Source organism: Mycosarcoma maydis, chromosome 8, assembly GCF_000328475.2.
Source record: "Mycosarcoma maydis chromosome 8, whole genome shotgun sequence".
Taxonomy (NCBI): domain Eukaryota; kingdom Fungi; phylum Basidiomycota; class Ustilaginomycetes; order Ustilaginales; genus Mycosarcoma; species Mycosarcoma maydis.
Window position 1 is genome coordinate 348,627 of NC_026485.1, and position 24,356 is coordinate 372,982.

Consider the following 24,356-nt stretch of genomic DNA (forward strand, 5'->3'; position numbering starts at 1 on the left):
TGCTTGGACCCTCATTGTGTTTGCTGTTGACTTTTTGTACACATCATCTGACCTCATCACCCCCATTGACATATGGTCTGTTACAGGAAGCATGTCGTCCACACCGTCACCTTCGAAGCGAGCACGAATACCTGCCACATCCGCGATAGCCTCTGCCACGGCGTCTCCCTTCACTGGCGGGGCTGTTCGAGCCTCGAGCGGTCCGCGGTCAGTTGGGCCTAGTGGCACATCTGCTAACCCCGCTCCGATCGTCGGTCTAGGCATGAGTCCTATGGATAGCTTTTCGCCCGCGCCTGGTACTGTCGACACATATGCCATGTCTGGTCTCACCCCGTACAGCGCCACTTCTCCTGCTTACACTGTAGGCGGCACTTCCGTTATGCCGTCAGCAGCGTCGCCCATCAGCGCTGCTCTGGCGCACGGCACGCGCGTCCTGTCAAACATCCAAGCCGCTTCTCCCTTCTTGAATGGAGCTGTGCCAATGCATACCCAGGCGTACGTCCGGTCGCCTCCCAATATGCCTTCCGGCCAAGTCATAATGCCACAGCATCAACACGCATCCCAACCAGGTGCCAGTCGACCCGTACCCACCTTACCACAACAAGGCTCTCCGGAGTATTTACGAACCGCACTGCAGCATCTTCAAACGACACTGCTGGCGAGATTGGACAGTCAAGCTGAGGCTTTCTTTGACGCGGCGGATTCCGCCACTTCGGTATCAGCCGATTCGCGAATCATAGCGGGAAAGGCGAAAGCGTTCCGAGCGGCCATGGACAGTGTCCTGTCATATTTGGAGAAAAACGGTCTGGCCAGCATCCCTCTTCTCTCCCTTCCGAACGCCGCCCCAGGCTCTGGTGAGACGCACGCCGTCGACACTGCCAAAAGCGATTCAGAACAACCGCAAAACGAGAGTAATTCACCTCCAGTAAACAATCCAACAATAGAGTCTAGCCAACCCGACCCACCAGTACCCTCAGCAACATCACAACCCCGAGTCTCAACATCCACATTACACACCGACATAGAACGTCTGCAACACCAAGCCAAACAGCTGTTCGAGCAACGTCAGAGGCTGAAAGAATCAGCTTCGATCGTTGGTGCTATACTGAATTCCTAGGCAACCTCATCTCACGCACAATCATTCAAAGCAGCACCAATCATGAATCGCGACCGTGCAGATCACATTATCAAACCTACAAGTACAAGGCAACCATCTCGCGCATCTCGCGTCAGCGTCACTCGACGTCTCGCCAGAAACCGTTTCTGACCGTGCATGTGTGAAAGAATGGACTAGGCGTACTGCTCGAGATCGAGCGTCAAGCTGCTACTCGAGTTGACCTCCTGATCCCTGTAGATGCCGACAAGGCTCTGGCTTCGCTCGTACAGCGAAGCCTTGAGCGAGATGACGATGAACTGGAACTGATCGCTGGCATGCTGCCGGATGTAGTTGCTGACCTTGGCAACGTTTTGCGAGTCGAGCGCCGCATCCACCTCGTCCAGCACAAAGAACGGAGCGGGCTGGAAACTGTGGATGGCAAACAACAGTGCTAGAGCGGCCATAGTCTTCTCACCTCCGGACAAAGCGGTGATATCGCGGAACCGCTTCATGGGCGGAACAACCGAATAGGTGATACCTCCAAGATAAGGTTCCTCGGTATTCTCGATCGAGAGATACGCCGATCCGCCCATAGGTGCCGCCTTGGATCGCGACAGATCCTTGTACGTCGGATCGATCATCTTGGAGATGTGATTGAACGCCGAGTTGAACAGATCGCAACGTCGTTTCTTGATCCGATTGAATTCGTCACGAGCCTCCTTGGCCTGACGTCGGGAACGATCAAATTCCTTCTCCGTTTCGGCAAGCTTAGCTTCGGTATCGTCTAGACGTTCCACCGCTTTCATGTTGGGTGACATCTTTTCGATTTCGGCCGAGATGCTCTCGATGCGCGTTTGAAGTTCGTTGCCCATGCTGGTACCGCCGTCCTCCTTGGCCTCGTCCTCAAGACTGCTGAAGTCGACCTGAATACCAAAGTCGGGCGCCGACATGGGCTTCTGCGTGTTATCGTCGTCATCGACATCCATCGGCTGGTCCACGTCGATCGTCTCTTCGAGCCCGACCTTGGCAAGCGAACCCTTGAGCAAAGGCAGCGCGATCTCCTCCAATCGACATCGACGGTAGATTGACGCTCGCTCGGATCCGGATCGCTCAATCTCGTCGTTGCGCGCTGCGATTTCCTTGGACAGCGAGTCGAGCAATCGCGCAGCTTTGTGCAGCTCGGTACGCTTCTCTTCCAGTGTCGCTTTTTTCGCTTCGTTCTGCGTCTGCAATTCGGACAGCTGCGACTGCATCTCGCTGATCTCTTCGAGCATGCCGTCGAGCTCTTGCTGCTTGCCCTGCTTCTGTGCCTGCCACGATGTGAGTTTGTTACGCTCGCGTGCGATGGCCTCGCGGATGTTGTTCAGACGGTCTTGTGTGTTTTCGATCTGCTGGCGCTCAAAGTTGGCCTGATGATTCAGACGCGCGAGCTGCGACTCATACTGCAGCTTGGCATCACTCTGACGCTGCATGAGCCGCACCTGGCGCTCTTCGTACTCGCGGATATTGTCGACGCCGATGCGGCGGCAAAAGCCGGTAAAAATGCGGTCTTCTTCGCGATTGACAACCGCATCGAGCGTAGACATGTGTCGCTGCACCTGTTCCAACTCGTTCTTGGCAGCGCGCAGCTTGGGCTGAATCTCCTTGGTCTGCTTGTCAATGTTCTTGAGCTCGTCACGGATGCCTGTGAGTCGCGTCTTGACTGCAGCAAGCTCGTCCTGTGCAGACTTGAGGTCAGCCTCAAGACGAGTGATGTTGGCGACCATCTCGTCGTCGCTAACGAAGGCGCGCTTTTCTTTTTGCAGCTCCTTGAGCTCTGCAAGACACTTGTCACGTTGGGTAGCGAGACCCTGCAGCTCTCTCTCCTCCCATCGCTTGCCTCCCGACGAGCTCGATTGACCACCAGTGATAAGACCACTCTTGTGAATGACGGTGCCTTCAAGGGTAACCGCTTTGGCATCGACCTTTTTGTCGTAGACGACCGAGCGAGCAATGTCCATCGTGTCGCAGACGAGTGCATTACCGCAAGCATGGTGGATCGCCCTCTCGATAGATGCATCAAACTGAATCACATCAACGGCGAGACGAGCGCCTCTAGCGATGCTGCGTAGGCGATCGTTGATGGGCTTGGCCTGGATGCGATCGAGGGGCAGGAAGGTGGCCTGACCGGCACGTGTGTTACGGAGGTACTCGATGCAGTCGATGGCCGTCTTTTCCTGATCGACGATGATGGCATCTGTGTTGCGGCCGAGCACGGTTGCGATCGAGGTATCGTACTTGCGTTGCACCGGCTTGCACAGATCGACAACACGTCCGCGGACGCCAGGAAAGATGCGCTGAAGCTTGGACATGGTCTCCTTCATGGCCGCCTCGCGTTCGACCTCTGTGAGATCGTTACGCGCTTGCAAAAGCTTGGTGTAGCACATCTGGAGGGTATCGTTGAGTTTGGTTTCTCGCTGGTTGATGGCGGTGAGCTTTGCCTGCGTTTTGTTCAGCTCGTCACGAGCGGCCTGCAATTCAGCATCGATAGAGTTGCGCTTATCCTCGAGGGACGAGTGTCGCCCCGAGAGCGATGTGTCTTCGTCCTGAAGCTTGGCTTTTTGCTTTGAGAATTGGTCGGACTTGTCTTCGAGATCCTTGACGGCGTCTGCTTTGATCCTAGCTTCCCTTTTGACACCGTCAAGTTCCTGGCGCTCTGCTACAGCCTCGAGGTTGGCCTGCGCCTTGAGATTGTGGTATTCAGCCAAGTCGGCCTCGCTGAGCGTCAGACCTGCGGATTCAAGAGCGAGTCGCTGCTCTTGGGCGGCACGATCGGCAGCTCGTTGGACGGTTTGACGATCGCTTTCGAGCTTGGCTAGGTTGGCTTGCTGCTTTTGCAAATCACGTTCGACCTGTTCGGTCAAGCGTGCACCGTTGTCGAGCTTTTTGCGCGAGATGGCGATCTTCTCCTGATATGCGTCAAGCGTAGGGCGAAGGTCTTCGACATCGCGTTGTTTGCGCTTGATCGAGTTTTCGACTTGGAGAATGTGCGTCTGGGTTTGACCCTGATCCCTGCGTGCGCGCGCGAGGGCGTCGTCTGCCTTTTTGTGTTCGGTGCGCAAAGGCCGCATGTTTTTAGCTTGGGTCTTGACAAAGTCAGTGTTGTGCTCAATGTCCTCATTGATGTGGAAGAGACGCCAGAGGATGTGGTTGAGGATGTGGTGTGTGCGCTCCTGCTGGAGACGTTCGAATTTTTCGGCTTCACTTTTCTGTTCACGGAATTGCTTGAGCTCCGAGTTGATGCCTCTGCGCTTGTTGAAGTTGAAGGTCGAGTTGTCAGTGGCGCGCTCCTGAGCCTCCTTTGCGCGCTCGTATTCCTCCTTGAGCTCGAGAGAGCCACTGATCTGGTCGATGAGGCGGCTCAACTCCTTGGCACCCTGGGAAGCAACGGCTTCGACGTCACCCTGGAAGACGAGAAAGTTTTTCGCTTTGACGAGAATGTTAAACTGCTCAAGCTTTGTGTTGTATTGCGCATATTGGATAGCTCGGCCGTTGTATCTATATTCGCTGCCTCCCGAAATGGTGATGGAGCGCTGAAAACGATGCTCGTACCCTTTGGCGTCCTGATAGATGGCGGTGACGCTGGCTTTGGTAGCAGTGCCTTCACCCTGGTCTTCATCATCGGAAGCCGAAGAGACGGCGTCATCGTCGTCTGCTGCCATTTTGCGACCTCGAAAGATGAGATCCTTGAGCTGACTGGAACGAAGTTGAGCGGAGCGGACGCCAAGCACAAACGAGATGGCGTCCATAAGATTTGACTTTCCGCTACCATTTGGGCCGATGACAGCGGTGAAGGCGTGAAAAGGACCGACGACCTGATGGCCACGGTATGACTTGAAGTTTTCGATCTCCAGACGTTGAAGCGGCATAATCGCAAAGCAGTGCAAGAGAGGGGCGTATGCCCTCTATTGGAAATGTAGTGGTATAATGGAGGTAGTTGTAGCCGGTAGCGTGGAGCGAGGTAGTGTCGGAACGAAAAGAGACGAGATTCAGCAGGTGATGGCGATCAGAGTCGAGATGGCAGTTGAATTGGAATGCAAACGGAACAGAAGAACGAAGAGCAAGTCTGAGTCACGAGTGTCAATGCACTGATCCTCCTTGCAAGGAGCGCCAATCGTGAGTCGTGAATCGTGAATGACGGCGCGACTCAGCTCACATCGCGAGAGGATCACGAATCCAACACGAAACCAATTCACGCACGAAGCACGACGGGATCCTATTCACGGTTCACGATTATTCACAAATGTGATTTTCGTCGTCGTGATTCCTCGATTGGCACTCACGACTCACGACTTTTTTGGCAACGCCAGCTGACAGAAAGTCACGAGTCGTGAGTCTCGAGCGCGGAGACGCGTATGAGAACTGTAATTAATCAACGCGGTGCGCGTCCGAGGTTTCTGTTTACGCGCTCTCGCTCACTGTGAAATCGTAGCAGCACTTCTAATCACGAATCGTGAATCGTGAATTCGCGATTCACGTGATTGTGAGATCAATGATTAAGTGACTCGTGGCTTTGGCGGAATCATGAATCATGAATTGTTCGACTGGGAGAAGGACGCGCGATGCTTCAGGTGGGGCGAGTGGAGGTCTGTTGTATGTGTTTTAGCTGTTCACGTTTGGGCGCCGAAACACAGCTTCAAACTCACGACTGCATTCACGATTCACTCTGTGCTATCACAAGCTCACCTTCCTTCCTTCCTTCCTTCCTTCCTTCCTTCCTTCCTTTTCCTTCCTACCTTCCCTCCGTGTTCTCCCACGTTTCGACATCTACCATTTTTCATCACTGCTCAGTCTCATCGCTCTTCGGCGGCGTCCGTCGCCTCTCGACCTTGGGCGACCATGCAAGTGCGAATCGCATTCTAACCTCCAAAATCAGCCTGGAGGGTCAACAGATCCACCCACCTCGTAGCTTAGCTAACCTCAACCTACCACCATGTCGGCAACCAGCCCATCACGCAGATCATCCATGGCATCACCCTCGAGCCGCCTCAAGCGCAAAGCTGCTGGAAACGCAATCGAATCATCAACTGGTGTCCAAAGCGCTGAATCTGCATCCACCAGTGCCTTTCATCTCGACTATGCACCCTCTTCGGCCGCTCCTTCACCGCTCAAACGACAAATCACATCCTCTGCATCACGGCGCAACAGCCATCAATCTCAAGCGCTACACATGTCTGACGATTTTGACCCAGATCAAGACGCACCGTACGACGAAGAGCTTGATGCCGATGCCGATGCCGATGCCGAGTATGACCAAGATTATCTCGACCAGGATGCTCCCGGCGAAGATGAGCAGGACCTGTTAGATGCCATGCACCAAAATCAGAATCAATCAGCAGCAGCCTCCCCCAAATCAAACACCACCATGACGCCATCCAGGCAGTCTGCAAGACCAAGGCGAAGCAATGCACCCGGAGTCTCCTATTATGCAACCCAGCCTTTGCTCACCTTCTCTGACGAGGAGCACGAGGAAGAAGTCACACCGTCAATACGAAGGCGAGCTAGAAGAACCCAGCTGCCTTCCACATCTGACATCGATGCCGACCCTGATGACAATGCTAATGATGAATCTGCGACTGTGCCGACTAGGCTCAGCAGCAGAGGTACACGCACCAACACTCCATCCAAATACAAGCAAACATGCGCCAAACCGCCGCGACAGCCCGTCCACCAGGACGACAGAGACAAATCAGCCGAGCCAGAACTGTCCGAAGAAGCCAAGCAGCTGGCCAAGGCGGAAAAGGAATCGCAGGATCTCCAATCTCGCTGGACCGAAGAGTACTTTGAGATCGTCGAGCAGCTCCCCTTGGAGATTCATCGTACGTTTGCACTCATGCGCGAGCTCGAAGGTCAGATGCAGTCGCGAATGGGCACCATGATTCAGAACATGACTGCTTATCGCGATGTCCGCATGCACATGCAAAAGCTCATAGACAGCGAGTTTCAGAAGCAGACACAGATTCAAAACACCACGCAGGACAACGACACAAGTAGAAAGGGCACAAAGGGTGGCAGCGAGGATGAAGCCGAGCATTTGCTAGGTGGGTCGCAACAGGTGAGCACAAATGATCAGCTGCCCTCGCTTCAAGGCGATGCTAGCGGCGTTCGAGTGGTCACACATGACAAACTGAACGAAACGGATCTACTCGACAAGGACGCTCGCCGTGAATTGCTGCGTTCCATATCACTTGCAGCCAACGAGTCGGTGAAAGCGGCTGAGGAAAAAATGGGCCTAGCTGCCACCGCCTATAACTGGATCGATCGTCACATCCGTCGAGTGGATGCCGACATCTCGAAGCTCGAAAGCAGTATCCTTCTCGGTCTCAGAACGGGCACAGAGGAATCTAGGGGTGCTAGGGAGGCGCTTGGATTACCAATTGACGGTACAGAAGCCCAAGCGCGAGAGCGTGACGATGAGGATGAGGATGAGGATGCACAAGGTGCTGTCGCATCCGGTGTTAGTGCCGAAGCCGAGAGTGCAGCGCTGACCAAAGCGGCGGGTGCTGCGAACCGCGCGTTGGCTGCCGAAAAGGAAGTGACAGTGGGAGGAAGGAGAAGTGCGCGCACAACACCCAAGATGGGCGCGCAAGCACCGCGAACTCCTTCGCCGAGGGGCTCTGAACGTGGTGCGGTACAAGCACGCTCTAGGTCTACGTCCACTTCTGGCGTTGCTGTCGTGGCCGTCACTGCAACGCGTCAGAAGACCAGCTCACCTGCACCCTCAGTCGCACGCACTGCACGCAAACGCAAACCCAAGCCGCTCTCCCCGCAAAAAGGTGGTCGCAGATCCATCGTCACCACTACCTCGACCGTCATCTCGCCCACCACGCAAACCCCGCGTGCCTCCGCGATCGTTGGTCCCGACACTTCCGAAATGCCTTTCGACCCCACAGAACCCACGTACTGCTACTGCGACCAGATCTCGTTCGATGAAATGGTCGCGTGCGATAACGACGATTGCACCATCGAGTGGTTTCACTATGCCTGCGTCGGCTTGGCTAAACAACCAGAAAACGAATGGTACTGCAGGTTCTGCGCTCCCCCAGCTTGGAAAGGTCCGGGCATGCGCGTACCCCCCAACGCCAAGCATAAACCACCAGGCTTCAGAAAAGGCATCGGCATCAAGCCGTAGCCTCCAACAAATTCCCACCCCCAGCTCGCGTCTTTCTCGCCACATATGCGTGGAGCAGTCTCTCGCGTGTAACCATTCACAATCGCATACTTTCAACATGCTACCTATCTCTACCCTCCTCCTTCTACGTTCAGCATCACCCACTCTGACTCTAACATCCCACCTTTGGAATTGAGCCGCCAAGCACTCACGACTCGAGCGAAGAAATTGTCAAAAGATGCATAATGCTTTGAGTGTGTGAGAAAAAAAACGTGCTTTACATCGTATTATCCTTCCGTGTCGTGCTCCCTATCTTCGGTTCGACTGTCGCTCGGAGCATCGTCATCCGGATCTGCAATGCCTGCCATCTCGGCGAGAGAATCAATGATCCTCTCACAGCTATCTACGTGCCATTCAGCCAACGTCTTACGGTTGTTGGGACCGATCATGGTCGTGTAGATACCGCTCCTGGTCAAGTTCAACTTCTTGGGGCTTCCCACAGGCGTATTGGGCTTGAGAGGTGTCGGAGGACTGATGATCAGTGCTTGATCGCGCGCCACTTGACCACCCAGATCGCTAGGTGCTTCGAAACGATCATGATCCGAAGCAGCCTCCATCTCGGGCGTCGAAGGTGCCAGGTTGAACAAGGTCCGGAACATGTCTTCGTCCGTCTTGTCGTCTCCAGCGCAAAACACGAATTCGGCATCCGGGTGATCGTACAGGATGCGCTTGACGATCTCGCCCTTGTTGATAGCAAGCGGTCGCACTTCTAAGTTCTTTTTACCCACGAGAACCTCGATAGCGAGCTTGTTTTGTGAACTAAGGTTTTCAAGATGCGCCTGGCACTCTTTGGCTTGGAACGAGCCAAAGTCAGGGTCGGCTCCACGATAATGCCACGTGATGGCGCTCTTCTTTTGCTCGATGAAGCTGCCCGCGGTTCGCTCGGTGTAGTACTCAAACACGCTACGGATGTCCTTCATCCACGTCATGTCGAGGTCTTCGGTCAAATTTCGGTACTCGTCCTGTCCTGGCTCTTTGACGAATCCTCCATGCTCGGCGGAGAATCCGATGCCTCGGAAATGACCGAGATGCTTGCCCAAGAATCCACCGTCGCGACCAGAAATAATGTAGAAGATGTTCTTCTCGTCCTGAGACAGCACGTCGAGCGCCGTGAGCAGCCTTTGCGACGGCAGCGCCATTTCTGGCTGTTTGACGATCGGCGTCAACGTGCCATCGTAGTCTAGCAACAGCAGTCGCTTTTTGGCGTTCCGGTACTTTTCCACCATCTCCTTGCGATCCAGCGGTGGTGTCAGGTGCGCCGAGTGCTCATTGTGCAGGCGCGTAAGAAGCTGCTTGACCAGACCGGCTGCCCAGGTGTGCGACGTGTGCATCACCACTTGGTGGTACAGCTGATCGTGTCTGGCTCGCTTCTCCTCATCGGTAAGCCGCAGCGCATAGTCGATGGCTTTGGCAACGCCAAAAATGTTCCAAGGGTTCACTTGGATCGCCGAGCGCATTCGTCCTGCTGTGCCGGTGAACTCGGAGAGGATGAGGGGACTCTTGTTGAATCGGTTCTGGCAGATGATGTACTCCATCGAGGTGGTGTTCATGCCGTCTCGCACCGACGTGATGAGCGCCAAGTCGGCGACCGAGAGCAGCGCAAAGTACTCGTCCCGATCGATAATCTGATGGTAATGGTGCACAGGTGTGAAGCTGAGCGAGCCGAATTCGCCGTTGATGTGTGAAACCAACTCGGAAACTTGCCTCTCGAGCTTGGGCGAGTCGTTGAGCGCGGGCGCGGTGACCTGGATGAGGACGACCTTGTTGCGCCACTCGGGATACTCGGCAAGGAACTTGTAAAAGGCTTGCAACTTTTGCACCACACCGCGCACTACATCCAGCTTGTCTCTGCCCACAAGAATCTTTTTGCCCTTGTACATCTCGCGAATCGCTTCAATCTTGGGGAGCACGCCCTCGGACGAGCTGTCCTTGGCAATCTTGACTGAATCGATGCCGATCGGGTTGTAAGTAATGTTGGTGACGTGGCCAGAGGCTGATTCAACCGCGTTGGACGAAGCCTCGTAGCCACATACACGGATACACGATGATAAAAAGTGGCGCGAGTAGCTAAAGGCTTGGAAACACGCAAGATCGGCACCCAGCATTCCCTCGAGAATCTCCTTTCGCTTGGGCAGGCATCGAAACACCTCGCTACTCGGGAAAGGAGCATGGACAAACAGCCCGATCACCGCATCGGGAACAAGCTTTCGCAGCATGAGCGGTACAAGCAAAAGGTGGTAGTCGTGGATCCAGACAAGATCGCCAGGTTTGTACTCTTGAGCTACACGCTTGGCAAACGCCTCGTTGGCGGCGTAGTAGGCATCCCAGCTGTATTCTTCCCAAGCTCGTCGCTCCGAGTTGACGTCTTGCCACAGCAAATAGTGAAAGAGCGGCCAGAGGGTAGCCTTACAGTAACCCTCATAGTGTCCGTGAGCAACGTTGTAATCGAGCCAGACTGGGACATACTTGATGCCGTGCTCCGAGTCGCCCTCGTTCTTGGCAGTGACCGACCGGATGTTGTGAGAGGTGGTGGCGGCATTGGCGGCGGCCTTGTCTTTCGCGCTGCCGTTTGCACGTGTCGAGGGATCGCCGGATCCGATGGGTTCGGCACCGTTCATGACAGGCACAGGCACTTTGCCAATGGACGGCTGGTTGGATTCTGGGTCGACAGGCGCGCCAGCAACAGGAGCCTCCTGCGAGACCCATGCACTGGCTTGATCGAGTGAAGCAAGGACCCCCTCGATTTCGCGCTTCTCGGCATCTGTCGTTTCAGAAGGGTCGGAGCGGTGGTCGTCGCGGGCCTGTGTAGCGTAACGAATGTCACCGGGCCAGCCAATAAAAGTCTGACGATGGGTACTGCATAGACTGCGGATGCCGCTGTTGAGAGCCGTGTGTCCTCGTCGTGCGGTGAGGACCCACTGGGGCTGAGGAGGTGCGGTCGGAGGCGAGTCGACGAAAGGGCTATTTGCGTCGCTCAACGAGCCCCATTGTCTCCACGGCTCCTGGTTGAAGCTGCTGAAACTGCCGCGACTTGCGGCCGACCACGTGGAACCTCTTCGCGAGCCAACGGGGGTGAAACGGTCTTCTTCTGAGCACTCGCTGGTGTCGTCGACGACCTCGGTCATCATCCACGCCCTTCGGCCGGCGCGTCTTCTGGCACGATCCTGGTTCTCTCGGAGTCGAGCTTCAAAGTCTTGGCCTTCGAGACCAGTCATTCCGAAGCCGGTGGCAAAGGACGACCTACGCGAGCTGATGCGGAAACTGTTCTTGCGAGAAGAAAAGTCCTGCATACCGCCCGCCTGACGCTGAAGCTCGCGCTGAGCCTCGATTTCGCGCTTTTCGGCCTCTGCGGCGAGCTTGGCTGCTTTCCGTGCACGAGCAGCGGCTGCCATGGCTGCGACGCTGGCAGTGGCAGCCAGCCTCTCTTCGCGTTGACGTTCAAAATCGACCTCTGCGAGTGGACGAATCTCGAAGGGGATGTAGTGGCTGACGTGGATGATGCGGCCACTTAGAGGTATCTCTGGGTGCTTGGCGTTGAAGTCATCCTCGAGGTCCTTGACGACCTTGCGCATATCGTCAAGTGTCTCGAATTCGGCCTGTGCACCGAGATCGCCTGTAGCAGCCGTGCCAAGGCCCATACCGCCGATGCCGTCTGGACGCATCGAAATTCGGTTTTGCGGTGCCAATGAAGAGGGGGAAGCAGCTAGCTGATTGCCCGATGAGGACAATAGCTGCTGAGCAGCGTCCGGACTAGCACTCTGACTGACTTTGTCGGAAGCGGAAGGCGCCGAGGAGGTGGAGAGTGAGGCGGTGATGATACGCTCTTCGGCCTTCTGGCTGTCTTGCTGCAGTTGGCTGTGGTTACTGTGGCCTGGCGGCTGAGTGAGAGTAGATGGCGCGTCTGCGGTCGGCGCACTTGGCGATGGCGCGGCGCCTTTGAAGTAGTCGACGTTGTTGTGCTGTGACAAATGGTCAGAGGAAGAGGAGCGGGAGACAGCGTTGGTGGCGGTCATGGTGGCAGGATTGGTAGCAGCCGCGCTTGCTTTGAAGTTGGGCGGTTCTTCCGAATACACGCCGGGCGTCAGAGAGCCACGATGGTCGAGAGCGGACGAAGAAAGTGGTGCAGCGAGCGAGGTTGAGTTCGGACTGCGCTGACTGTGACTGCTTCCGCTGGTGCCCGTGATGGCGATCATCGTGCGTTTTCTCTTCACGCTGAGCCGAACTTGGCTTGTAAGGTGACAAGCGCTCAGGGGGGGATGGCACAACGCGGGGCTTACGCGTCGGAGAGGACGGCGAGAGGATTGCGACGAGCTAAATGAGAAAGTGCTGGACTGGCTCTGCAGTGGAGGCTTCGGCTGGAGCGATCAACTCACGACTGGAAGCTTCCAAAGTTTTGATGGGTGCAGATCGACGAGATTCCAAAACACAATTGGTTGATTGACAAGCTCGTCACTTGATCCGAACGTGTGTGTTGGTAAATTAAGGTCGGGTTCTGCGCTGCTGCCAATCGTGAATGTCGGGTGTGAAAAGGAGAGGCGCGAAAGGCGGCGACCGTGGCGTCTGCAGGAGATGCAGCAGCAACAACAATAACAACAACGCAGCAGAGCCTTGATCCTAGATCGCAAGTCGATGGTTGCAACTTGCGCAATGATACTGCAGCCCCGGTTAGCGAGTGAGCGAGTCAGCCACCTTATGATTTTCAGCGATCAGTCAGCAATCAGTCAGCGTGTGGCAGCTGGGCAGACGCGAAACCAGAAGGCGGTGCTGCCGATGTCTTGATTATCGTGGCCAATCGAGAGTCGGTGCAAAAGCAAGCGGAGCGGGTGATGAGCAAGGTCTGTACCTGAAGCAAAGTCTGGAGGTTACAATTTTGCCTAGTATAAGTTATACGTGATAAGGATACGATGATGTGGGATTCTAGTGTGCTGATCCCTCTGGATACCGTTGGCAGATGTACTTGTTCTGTACACTCGGCGTCCAAGCGTGAAGGAAAGCAGTGCAGCGCACAGACACGGTTCTGGAGACTTGCGCAGTTTCTTCGAGAATAATCTCACACGAAACAGAATTGACCACGACTCACGACTCCACAAATCACGAATAGAGAGACGCAGTAGTCACAGAGGTGAGAGAAATAATCACGAATCAGTGAATGAGAGATTATCGCGACATCTACTCCGTGACTCACGACTGATTGAGCGAGGGCCAAGCGTATCGCACAAAGTTTCAAGACGTCACTTTTTGCGAGCCAGCTGGAAGCGCCTGGAACTCGTCGAAGGTCTCGATCGTCGCTATCGAGTGAACCGCGCGCTCTTGCAAACTGTAGGGCTTCTGCATCAGAACCGTCTCGCCTCTCGATGGCAGCTTGTTGGTTGTTGACCAGATTCAAGTGTCGAGATGACGACCAGATCTGGCCAGGCAGGTGTGAATGGAGTACCGCTGGTTCAATTTGATCGAACGTTCGAGTTGGCTTCTTATCGCTTCTACATCTCTCTCTCTCTCTCTCTCTCTCTCTCTCCCTCTCTCTCTCTTTTCTTTGCTGTGCAATGAATCGTGAATTTCACTACGTGCAGAGCGGCATGATTGTTCTCGCAAAAGGACCTCGTCCAAACAGCCTCCTATCCTTCGTTGTGTTTTGCAACGACATTTTTCAAAGGCAAAGTGTGCCAGCCCAATGACTGAATCGTGCATCACGCCCGCATTTTCCCATGTCTGTCGAAGTCTGTTTGCGACCACGCTGCAGTTTCGCACAAAGCAGCAAGGCTGCAGACGCTCATCAACGCGCCGACCCTGGAACACTGACACCCGCGAGGCTTTGGCTCTTCTCACAAGCGTCGCCAGAGCCTGTGTTTGTCAGGATCGATTTGTTCTAGAACGTTCCCAATCAAATTATCGCGAGTGCCTCTCTTCGGTAAGTTAGCAGCGCTATCGCAAATCTAGCCACTATGTGACTGTTTCTTTGCTCGGTGGTCTGTACATGAAAAGCGCTGATGATGGCAGACGATCCAACGCTCCATTGGCGCTTGATCGGGTTTTGACCCGATGTTTAGCTTGGTTTAGGATCACCGATCGCGAACTGGGATTATGATGTTTTTTTTTCAAATGTTTGCAATTAGCGTATCAACAGCTGAGAGCAAAGACCCACGCCCGTGTCCCCCGTGATTCGAAATCACAAATCGTGACTGGGCCCGATCAGGTTTTGCAAAGGAAGGTGAGGTTCAGCTCGAACAATCAAAGCAACCTGAGTGATCCAGAACGGCATGAGGAAGGATCTCGGCCGGGATCCATCGCATCATAGAAACAAGGTGGACGATTAACACTTGGAAGTTGGATTCAAGCCCTACGTTGGAAGCCAGGGGACGCCGTTGGTGCAGCAGTTTGCTTCAAGTCCTTGAAGCCTACATCCCAGCAGCTCAATCATGAAACCAAGCACATCGGCCTCGATGAGTCTGATCAGGCACGATAGGAGCGGCAAATTCTGAGCACGCAAAAGAAGCAAGTAAGATTTTGGCCAGTTACTCAGAAAGAATTCTACAGAACCACGAGCTAAAGGAATCGCGAACAGACCCTGATCCGGACCATGTTCACTAGAGCAAAGACATGAGCTTAGGTTGATCCGAATCCACAGTCGCTGTTCAAACATGAAAGTGTTGGCGTGTAAATTTGCGATCCCAACTGGCCTTTTCGCTCATCAACCTGATCACCTGAATGAGACGTAACGTGAGATGCGCTTACTGGTCAGGTAAGTTTGACTTTCGATTTGTAGGCTACTCGCTGCCACAAAGCACCTGAAAAGAGTGCAAAACTGTCCAGTCCAGATGAGCGCCAGACGCAGCAGAATGCTCTTGCATTCGTGATTAACAGCCGACTCTGGATTTCACGTTTGCCTCGCCTGTCGCCCATCTGCTCAGCTCGGCTAGCAGACAGCCTCTTTACTGATCTTGCTGCTAGCGCCAACCCCGCATTGCATTGAACCCGGGCGTGCGCTTATTGGCTGGTTCTAACGCAAGAATTTCTTGGCCGTCGCTTTTCACGCACTGTCAATTCACAAATGGTTTTTGTAGAACTTCTCACGCATATACTGTAGGTCAAGGAATGATGGGAAGTCTAAGTTGATTTAACGTAATAACGTGAATGTGGAATGGGTACACTAAAAACAACTCACTTCTACACATGTTACTGTAACCTTCGTATTTGGCCAGTAACGCAAATTCGACCCGATCTGCTAATTATGCGATTTGCGTAAACACGAATGTGATTTGTGCATACGCATCAGATTCGCGTAACGTTAACGTTTTTCGTTATTTAACGACATGCGCGATCACGAATGTGATCGCGTCCGCAACAGTCTTCCGGCCACTCACGACTCAGCCGAGATTCGCGTGACTTTGCGTGGATCAAATTGTGAACGACGAAGATGCGATGCTGATAGATCGTCCTCGATTCGTGATGCACAATGCGTAATTTGGCGCCAACGATCTCACTAACTTAACGAAAAAGCCTTCCGTGTTTTCGAACAATGCTTGCCAGAAGCAACGTCCCTTGCCTGAAACAAGTCTCTCATGTGCATTCGGGTTTGACCGACAGCCAATTTATCGTCGATGGGGGTGCCCGGCGAAACGAGGGGAAACCACTGTCCTCATATGAAACTCCGACGAACCTTTGAGCCGCTAACAACGTGAACGAGTAAGCACGGAAGCGCGTCCATAGTTAGTTACTCGTACATTCCACGCGCAGCAGCAAGTTTAACGAATCCCGAACCGGCCTTGTTCAAGCTCTGCATCGACTAGCTCCCTTCAAGTACGGATGAGCCTACTTTGGAAGCCTATTTTGGACGTGTTCACTGGCATTCTAATCTAATCGTCTCTAGCCTACAACCAAACCAACAATGTGAGAACGAGATGGACATCGGAGCGATAGCATAAACTCTTTGCCCATCACAGCGCCGCCAGTTGATTGCCATCAGCTTGTTTTTACTCCCATGCCGCTAGACTCCGATGCATTAGCGTCTTTTTCGTCAACCCCGCTTGGTATCCCAGGTCCGATCCCCCGCTTTTTTTAATTAGGCTGTCTTCGGGCCCAATCTAGTCTGAACACGCTAGTTGCCTGTCGTGCCAACGCACTGGCACGAGCTCTCGATGCATACTTGGGACGAGGCTGTCGAACACGGCCAGGGACTTGCAATCAGATACTTCTAGCATTTAGACCAATAGCGATCCGGGAGCGTGACCCTACATGAAGGAGCCGTGCCGGGGCCTTCTCCAGTCTTGCTTGCACAGACGTTCGTTTAGGCATCGTTGGATTCCGATTCAACTCAACGCTGCACCTCACAAACAGAGATGGCGTCGAAGAAGCCCGTCAAATTGCACCTCTACGCTCCCTGGACATAAATAGACAGTGCACACCGGTTGCTTCTGTCCCCGACCTGCTTGAACAACTTCTCTTCGCTCTCTAACACATACCTTCATAACTCCGCCCCCACGCCACGTCTCAGTGGCTCCCGCCGGTCTCTTTTAGGCGTTATTTGGCGTCTCCCGTCGGTCTCTCCTTCCTCACAACTGCTCTTGAAACGCAACGAGCACCAACATAAGTGTCAATTCTTTCGATCCAAGTCCTTCTCACCACTCTCAGGATCTGCCCAAATCTTGAATTCGAAATCGCACCATGACCCTCGCCGTGATCCGGATGGCCGCTGTGGCCGGGCTCTTCGTCTCGCTTGGTACCGTCAACGCTCACCAGACCCGCGAGCAGTCTCTCGGCCGAAGGCAGATCTCTAACACCTACGACTACGTCGTTGTTGGTGCGGGAACAAGTGGTATGGCGCTCGCCGGCCGCCTTTCCGAAAACAAAGGCGTCACCGTAGCCGTTCTGGAAGCGGGTATCGACTACAAATCGAACCTGATCAACCAGCAACTCGTCGACACTCCTGGCTTCGACACTTTCGGTGTTGGCGCTGATCCAACTGATTCCTTTACCAACGGTCTCATCGATTGGTTCGCCGTCACAGAAGGAGAGCCTGGGTATGACAACCGAAAAGTGCACTATGCGCGAGGAAAGTGCATCGGAGGTTCGTCCGCCCGAAACTTCATGCTCTACCACCGCCCGCCCAAGCAGGCTCAGCAGACCTGGGTCGATTTGACCGGTGATAACCAGTGGTCGTTTGACAATACGCTTCCCTATTACCAGAAGTCGTTTACCGACTTTGGTCCTCGACACGAGCTCAGGAAGGACAACCCACCCGCACAGTACAACCCTGCTACCTTCCCTGGCAATGGACCCGTCAGCGTTGGCTTTCCCAACTACGCTCAGCCTTTCTCGGGTCCATTGCTCAACAGTCTCAACGAAGTTGGCGTGCCCACTTCGACCGACATGAGCTCGGGCAATATTCTTGGCGCTCAGTACTCGACCATTACCATTGAAGCCTCCGACGGTAAGAGGGCTACCTCGCGCTCTTTCTACCAGCAGGCTTTGAACGAGAAGCGTATCAACCTCCAAGTCATCACCTCAGCACTCGCCAAGAAGATCATCTTTGACACTACGGGTAGCAAGCCCAAGGCCGTCGCTGTTGAATACACGCTGCCGTTTGGTATCAAAAAGACCATCCAGGCTCGCAAGGAGATCATCATTAGCGCTGGTGCCTTCCAGTCTCCTCAGTTGCTCATGGTCTCGGGTATCGGACCTGCCGATCAGCTCAACGCTCAAAAGATTCCCGTGCTGGTGGAAAACTCGAACGTAGGTCAGCACATGCAGGACCACATCTTCTTTGGCCCCACCTACGCTGTCAATGTCGATACCCCCACCAAGGAGGCTAACGACCCCATTTTCCTGGCAAGTTCGATTGCGCAATTCAACTTTGCCAACCAGGGCATCTTCACCAACAATGTCGCCGACCTCATCGGTTTCGAAAAGTGGAACAACACCTTCCTCGATGCGATTCAAGCCGGGGTTCTCAAGAGCAACCCTTCCGACTGGCCCGAGATCGAGTTCCTTTCCGGGCCCGGCTTCATCGGTGACTTCAGCAACCTCGTCATCAACAACCTCAAGGAAGGTCTTACTCTGCAGCAGTTTGCTACTTTGCTGGTTGCCCTGGTCGCCCCTGTCTCGGAAGGCTCTGTGACGCTCAAGAGCGCCGACACGAATGATTATCCGGCCATCCGACCCAACTGGCTCTCGAGCCCCGTCGACCAACAAGTTGCCATTGCAGCCTTCAAGCGCGCTCGTCAAGTCTTCGCCGCGAAAGCTATGAACGGCACGCGCACCAAGCCTAACGTCGAAGAGTTCCCAGGCTTCGATGTCGCTACTGACGACCAGATTCTCGCTAGCATCCGTAAGAACCTCATGACCGTCTGGCACGCCGCTTCCACTTGCAGAATGGCCAAGGACGCCCAGTCGGGTGTCCTCGACTCTAACTTCAAGGTTTTCGGCGTCGACTCTTTGAGGGTCGTCGATGCTTCGTCTTTCCCTCGCTTGCTGCCTGGTCACCCCCAGGCCGTGTGCTACATGATCGCCGAAAGGGCCGCTGACATCATTCTTGCTGCCAACAAGTGAATGTGATGATTCTGCCTCTTGTATCTTTTCTCAAGCTGGAACCGAGAATCTTTAAAGGAAATTGTTTGACCTGGTCGTTATGCAGTCAGTCAAACCTACTTAGCCAAGATCTGACACCACGACCTGTTGAGTCGTCATACAGTAGCCCAAGAACTAAGATTAGTACACCGTTACTTTCACTGCCTGTCCCATATCTGGACGCATGCCGCGCGCAGAGCAGGCTAACACGAAGTCTTGGAGCATGGATGTTGTGCAGTCACGAGGATGATGAGCACCTGTCAACTTTTTTGCCAGTCCTTTTTTTTCGGTGCGCTTTTCTTCACCAAATTATCCAAATTATCTTATTTTACGCGTAACTATTTCATGTGTCATTCGTGATTCACGATTGTGGCCTTTCTTGTATTTCTGGGTTGTCTATGCTTGAGTCACGTCGAGTCTTCGGCAGACAAGCAACCGTGAATCGAGAATCTTTCCGCAAACTTGAAAGATGGTCTGAGCGTGTTGGTGACTGTGGGTGTTGTTCTGTTGCTTCGTTCAACATCATTGTCCTCGCAACCGTGAACCACTGCATCCCCTTTTGGCCCTCCTCACTCGAAGGCGTGCAGCGCCTATACCACTACTTACGATGCACGTCGCGGTTGCTGCAAGTCGAGCTGCGTCGTCGTCGTCGTCGTCGTTACCAATGAAAACTTTGCAGCAACAGGAATCCGAGCCACTGCCCGGCAATTCCACTCCTGCAAATGCACCTGAATCGGCAGCTGCAGACCTGTCCTTGTTTCTACAAGCTTCTTTCGACGCATCCACCTATGTCTCTTCTCTCCTCGCCGAGGTCGACACCACTTTCACTTCGAGCAGCAAGACAACGGCCGAGCCTCCCACACCAACGTGTTCTGGAAGACATTTACAAGTCATCCCCACTTCACCAACTGCTACACGCACTTCCAGTATCTCACTATCACCTCTCACCCCGACGTACACTCGGAACCCACAAGATGCTCAAGATCCTTCTGCGAGAAAACGTGAACAGGCTCAGGAAGATCTCGACCTGGCCCTCGCCATCTCGCGTCTGAATTTAGCGATCGAAGAATTGGACCGATCCATCTCTACTCAAGTTGCTGCACATGCACCGCAGCTGTTAAAACGCACATCAAAGCTCTCGCTCATGCAAGCAGGTGTAGCAGAAACAAGGGAGGGAATCCAAAGTCTAGAGGAAGAAGTGGCAAGGTTGAGGGCGAAAGTGCACGATCCGTTCAGCCGGCTGGTCGAGTTGCAGGGAGAGTTCAAGGTGATGGATAGTGCGAGTGAGTTGGTCGCGCGGACGAGAAGCGTGGTGGCGTTGGCGCGCAGATTGGAGAGCCAGATGGAGGTCGTATTCGCAAGGAAGGACGTGTCGAGCAAGAAAGATCGAGAGGCCGAGACCGAAGGTGAAGACGCGGTCGTAGGTCTGGTTCACGGTAAAGATCTTTCCAGAGCCGCACTGCTCGTGGCTGAAATCACCACACTTCTCGATGCCGAACGTCAACAAGACGGATCAAAAGCGTCGCTGCACGACGTTAGACTCATTCAAGATCTCATCCCGACCGTGGAAAGTGCACGCAAAACCATCGTCGACTATATGGAAGACATGATCGTCAGCGGCTTACGCGATCTCTCCCCACTCATGCTTTCCTCGTCGCTCCAAACCGCATTCAACCTCGGCATGCTGCCCACGCTGGTTCAAGATCTGCTCAACGACTTGACAGAGGTGGTCAAGCAACGCACCGCGGCAGCATTTGATCTCGACTCGATCTCACGACAGCTCAACCTGCCGCTTCCAACACTCGATGCTCCCACTATGCCTTCGTATTCGGCCTATCGTGGTGGACGTCGAGCCACCAACAACACCAACGAAGAAGAGCTTCGACAACTTCACCGACAAACACAGCAAACGTGGTGCGACGCCATTTGGACCAAGCTCGAATCGCTCATCGTCACCGAGATGGGCGCAGTATGTAGCAAAGTGTACCTGCTGGAAAAAGTGCTCAAGCTGAAAAGCGATACGGAATCTGGCACCAACTTGCTAACTGCTGCGCTCGAGGTGTTGGGCGATAGGCCGACTTACACGTTCTGGCTGACGTTTGCCCAGAGTTTGCAAGAGCAGCTACAGCTGGCAAGTGGTAAATCGACTTGGTTGACACACACGCTATCGAGCGGGGTGAGTTCAGGAGGTGGAGATGGATATCCAAAGTTATTGAGGATGTTTCACGAGTTTTTTGCCAAGATCTCGGTGTATACAGATGTACAGTATACGGCGGCGCATCAGAGTGCCGAGACGGTGATTGCGATCAAGAGTCTGGGGCGCCTGGAAGCTGGGTATGTTGACAAGTGTACCGCGAGGGTGGGTGAGATTTTGTCAGAGGTCTCCACACCGGCTAGTGGCGGCGGTGGCAGACGCGTGGTGGTGGGCGAGCAAGAGGCCGAAGGGGTGGTACGATTGATGGCCAATGCTTTGGATACGACGCGCTTTGATCCGCTGCTCTCTCGAGCGGTGCTGGTCAGGTGTACGGGATTAGTGGACCAGTTCGTATCGCAAATAGGTGCGGTAGTGGACGACGACGAAGATGCATGGACGTTGAGTGCGGATGCTGGTCGGGCGACGCAGGCGCAGGTGTGGAATGCTGGGCTTGTTCGTTTTGCATACGCACTTTCGCAGGGGCTTGCCGGTGTGGCTGCCGACCAGCAAGGGTCGAGTCAGCCAACCATTACCATTTCCACCCCTACATCCAGCTATGCCGCGACCGAACTGAACCGGTGTGCACAAGCCATCGCTGCAAGCACACGCACCTCGCTGCTCGGCCCGCTTCTCGGCCGGGTGCGATCGAGCATCTCCACAACGATGAGCAAGATGCACGTCCAACTAGCCTCGACCCGTACCTCGTCGGCGCCAAGCAGAGGCAAAGCACGGCGAGGCGTTTCGATCGACTCGACCACGGGAGCGTCTGCGTACGCGTTAGGGATCTGCGAAATGCTCAGCTACTTGCGCACGCGGCTGCTTCCGCTGTACGCCATCGAGGTGCGCGCCGCGGTGGCGGATGTGATCACGCGATGGGTTGTGGAGCAGTTCTGTCTGCACGCGGCCATTTTTCCGTTCTCGAAAGACGACGAGGCGGACACGATCAAACTGCACATGGCGACGGATATGACCGAGCTCGAACTGGGCTTATCGCAGCTCGTCGAGACACGAGCATCGTCTGCGACAGCGTGGGTGCAAGACGAGCAGGAAGCCATGCTGGCGATAGGGACGGATGCGATGAAGTGCATGAAAGCGTTCCGTCGCTTCCTTTTCCTATCGCTCGACGAGATCGAGCAAGAAGCCAAGGCGAATCGGCTCGACGCCATACCCACGCCCATCGTGGTACTGTACCTGCTGTCGCGCGATTCCTCCGCATCCGCCGAAGTGGTCGACACGCTAGCTTCCACACAAGACGCAACCAAGCTCAAAGACTTTGCAACGTGGATGCTCGAGAGCGCGCATTTACAAAACCAGCCGAAATCGATCTTGGCTCAAATCCAAGCTGTTGCAGTCCAACACATGCGTTGCGAACAGGCGAGCCGCATCATCACCAGCTTATCTGGTGCTTTGCCTGAATCACAAACGTGAAGTCTTGACACGCATGCTAGGTTTGCAATCGTGAATGCAACCCAAACCCAAAACACGTGACACGAAAGTTTGCGTGTTCGAATCCGTGCTCGATCCAGTGTTCGTGGTTCGTGTTCAGCTTTCAAGCATCTAGATGACACTGGCGAATTTCGACGCCAGCTTCCTGGAAGATGGTCTTGGTTCTTGCATCCATACTGTACTCTAGCTGATAGACGACGTGACGTATGCCGGTTTGGATGATCTTGACAGCGCAGCGGAGACAGGGGCACGTGTTGCAGTACATGGTAGCGTTCGACGAGATCTTGGCTCTACCAGCTTCGAGCAGTGCGTTTTCTTCGGCGTGGAGGCAGAGGCATTCGTCTAGATTTTGACCGCAAGCGCTGCTGCCAGCCCTGGGGGTGTTGGTGCTTGTTGATGTGGGCAGGGTATTGTTACAGCGAGCGCATCCGCCTTGGTTGCAATTACGGAGGCCTGAGGGTGTACCGTTGTAGCCTGTGGCTAAGATGCGGTTGGACGAGACGAGCACTGCGCCGACACGACGTTTCATGCAGTTTGAGCGGAGTGAGGCGAGGTTGCACAACTTGAGAAAGTACGTATCCCAGCACGGACGCAAACGTTCGGTCGAGGTGAGATTGAGGTGTGTCAGATGCACGTGCAACTGGGATAGGTCGGAGAAGCTATTGTGGATCGAGAGGTGTGTCAAGCGTCGCAGGCCGGTGAGGCCAGTTGTTGGCGATGTTGAGATTCGCTTGCAGCTGTCTCGCAGCGAGACGGCGCTTAGGTTATCCACGATTCCATTGGTGCCGATGAGCGAACCACTACTGGACGCACGTGCTAGTACGGGTACGCATGCGTCCCTTTCCAGATTGACATCCGAGTCAGCGGTACCATAGCAAAGCTCATCATCCAACCTGACAAACTGCTCCAACTCGATGCGTCCATGTTTGCGCGAATACCTCTGCCACCTCATCCACACCGGCGCCGCCACCTCGACACACAGCACAAACGGTCGCTTGATAAACGCATCCAAGTCCAAAGCGCTCGTTAGATCGAGTGTCACAAACCGCGTCTCCCAATGGTCCGTCACGTAATCCAACATGTGCTTGCTGCTCTCCAACGTCAGCTCGAGTGCATCCCTATCCGTACAGTTCACTGCGCCGATACGCAGCATCTGAAATCCATGTTGCTCAACAAGGTAGTGTGCAACACTCGCCTTGCCTGCACACGCCGCTCCAATCAGTGCGATCAGCATTTGCTTTCGTCGTCGCTGAGCTTCGATCCAAGTAAACTCGTCCAAGCGCTTGACGTTCTTCAAAGTGCGTCAGCGTCGCTTCCAACCTGCCGACTTCGCGCAAGTGTCTTGTATCGTCTGCAAATGCTGATGTGCGATGGCGCGCTGAGTGTTGGATACCCCTCCGAATGAGGTGTAGAATACCATGTGCAAATCGTGGATGCTTGCGTGTGATGATAGCAGACCAAGCGTAACGTGTGAGTGTTGCGCTTTCCCACCTTTTGTGTGGATTCCTGGTTGTGCTTTTCTCAAATGAACTTGACTCGCTTATTCGTGATTCCACCACGCTCTCGTCCCTCGTGACTGGTGACAGTATTTCCGACGCACCTGTGGTTTTTTTCGACGCTCGATTCACGATTAGGAGTCCCACCAATCTGATGGAGTGAGGGCGGCGCCGCGTGATCTTGGACCCTGAGCTCACATCCTCCTTGAGTTCCACCAACCAGCATTCTGGATCTTGCCACCAACACCGCATTCACCACCTCAGCAGCATGAACTACAAAATGAAACTTCTTTTGACAACTTTCAACACGCATGGATGACACGCGACCCCTTCAAAAACGGTCTGTAGCTT

At 54.2% G+C, this 24,356-nt stretch overlaps 7 protein-coding genes across 7 annotated transcripts; 4 read left to right on the forward strand and 3 right to left on the reverse strand.

Moving 5' to 3' along the window:
* Positions 1-91: 91 nt before the first annotated feature.
* Positions 92-1,117, forward strand: UMAG_03242 (uncharacterized protein; the record flags this gene model as incomplete). Its single annotated transcript, XM_011391365.1, has 1 exon — positions 92-1,117. One exon carries the CDS (start codon positions 92-94, stop codon positions 1,115-1,117), a length of 1,026 nt encoding a protein of 341 aa, XP_011389667.1.
* A 173-nt stretch (positions 1,118-1,290) lies between these two features.
* Positions 1,291-5,004, reverse strand: UMAG_12218 (putative chromosome segregation protein; the record flags this gene model as incomplete). The annotated part of the gene is made up of 1 exon (XM_011391553.1): positions 1,291-5,004. The coding sequence occupies one exon, from the start codon at positions 5,002-5,004 to the stop codon at positions 1,291-1,293; it is 3,714 nt and encodes a 1,237-aa protein (XP_011389855.1).
* Positions 5,005-6,068: 1,064 nt separating this feature from the next.
* On the forward strand, positions 6,069-8,267 carry UMAG_03244 (uncharacterized protein; the record flags this gene model as incomplete). Its single annotated transcript, XM_011391366.1, has 1 exon — positions 6,069-8,267. The coding sequence occupies one exon, from the start codon at positions 6,069-6,071 to the stop codon at positions 8,265-8,267; it is 2,199 nt and encodes a 732-aa protein (XP_011389668.1).
* Positions 8,268-8,533: 266 nt separating this feature from the next.
* UMAG_10650 (uncharacterized protein) lies at positions 8,534-12,499 on the reverse strand (the record flags this gene model as incomplete). The annotated part of the gene is made up of 1 exon (XM_011391499.1): positions 8,534-12,499. The coding sequence occupies one exon, from the start codon at positions 12,497-12,499 to the stop codon at positions 8,534-8,536; it is 3,966 nt and encodes a 1,321-aa protein (XP_011389801.1).
* A 4,468-nt stretch (positions 12,500-16,967) lies between these two features.
* UMAG_03246 (uncharacterized protein) lies at positions 16,968-18,851 on the forward strand (the record flags this gene model as incomplete). Its single annotated transcript, XM_011391367.1, has 1 exon — positions 16,968-18,851. The coding sequence occupies one exon, from the start codon at positions 16,968-16,970 to the stop codon at positions 18,849-18,851; it is 1,884 nt and encodes a 627-aa protein (XP_011389669.1).
* A 625-nt stretch (positions 18,852-19,476) lies between these two features.
* Positions 19,477-22,491, forward strand: UMAG_10651 (uncharacterized protein; the record flags this gene model as incomplete). The annotated part of the gene is made up of 1 exon (XM_011391500.1): positions 19,477-22,491. One exon carries the CDS (start codon positions 19,477-19,479, stop codon positions 22,489-22,491), a length of 3,015 nt encoding a protein of 1,004 aa, XP_011389802.1.
* A 121-nt stretch (positions 22,492-22,612) lies between these two features.
* UMAG_10652 (deoxycytidine monophosphate deaminase) lies at positions 22,613-23,743 on the reverse strand (the record flags this gene model as incomplete). The annotated part of the gene is made up of 1 exon (XM_011391501.1): positions 22,613-23,743. One exon carries the CDS (start codon positions 23,741-23,743, stop codon positions 22,613-22,615), a length of 1,131 nt encoding a protein of 376 aa, XP_011389803.1.
* Positions 23,744-24,356: the final 613 nt, after the last annotated feature.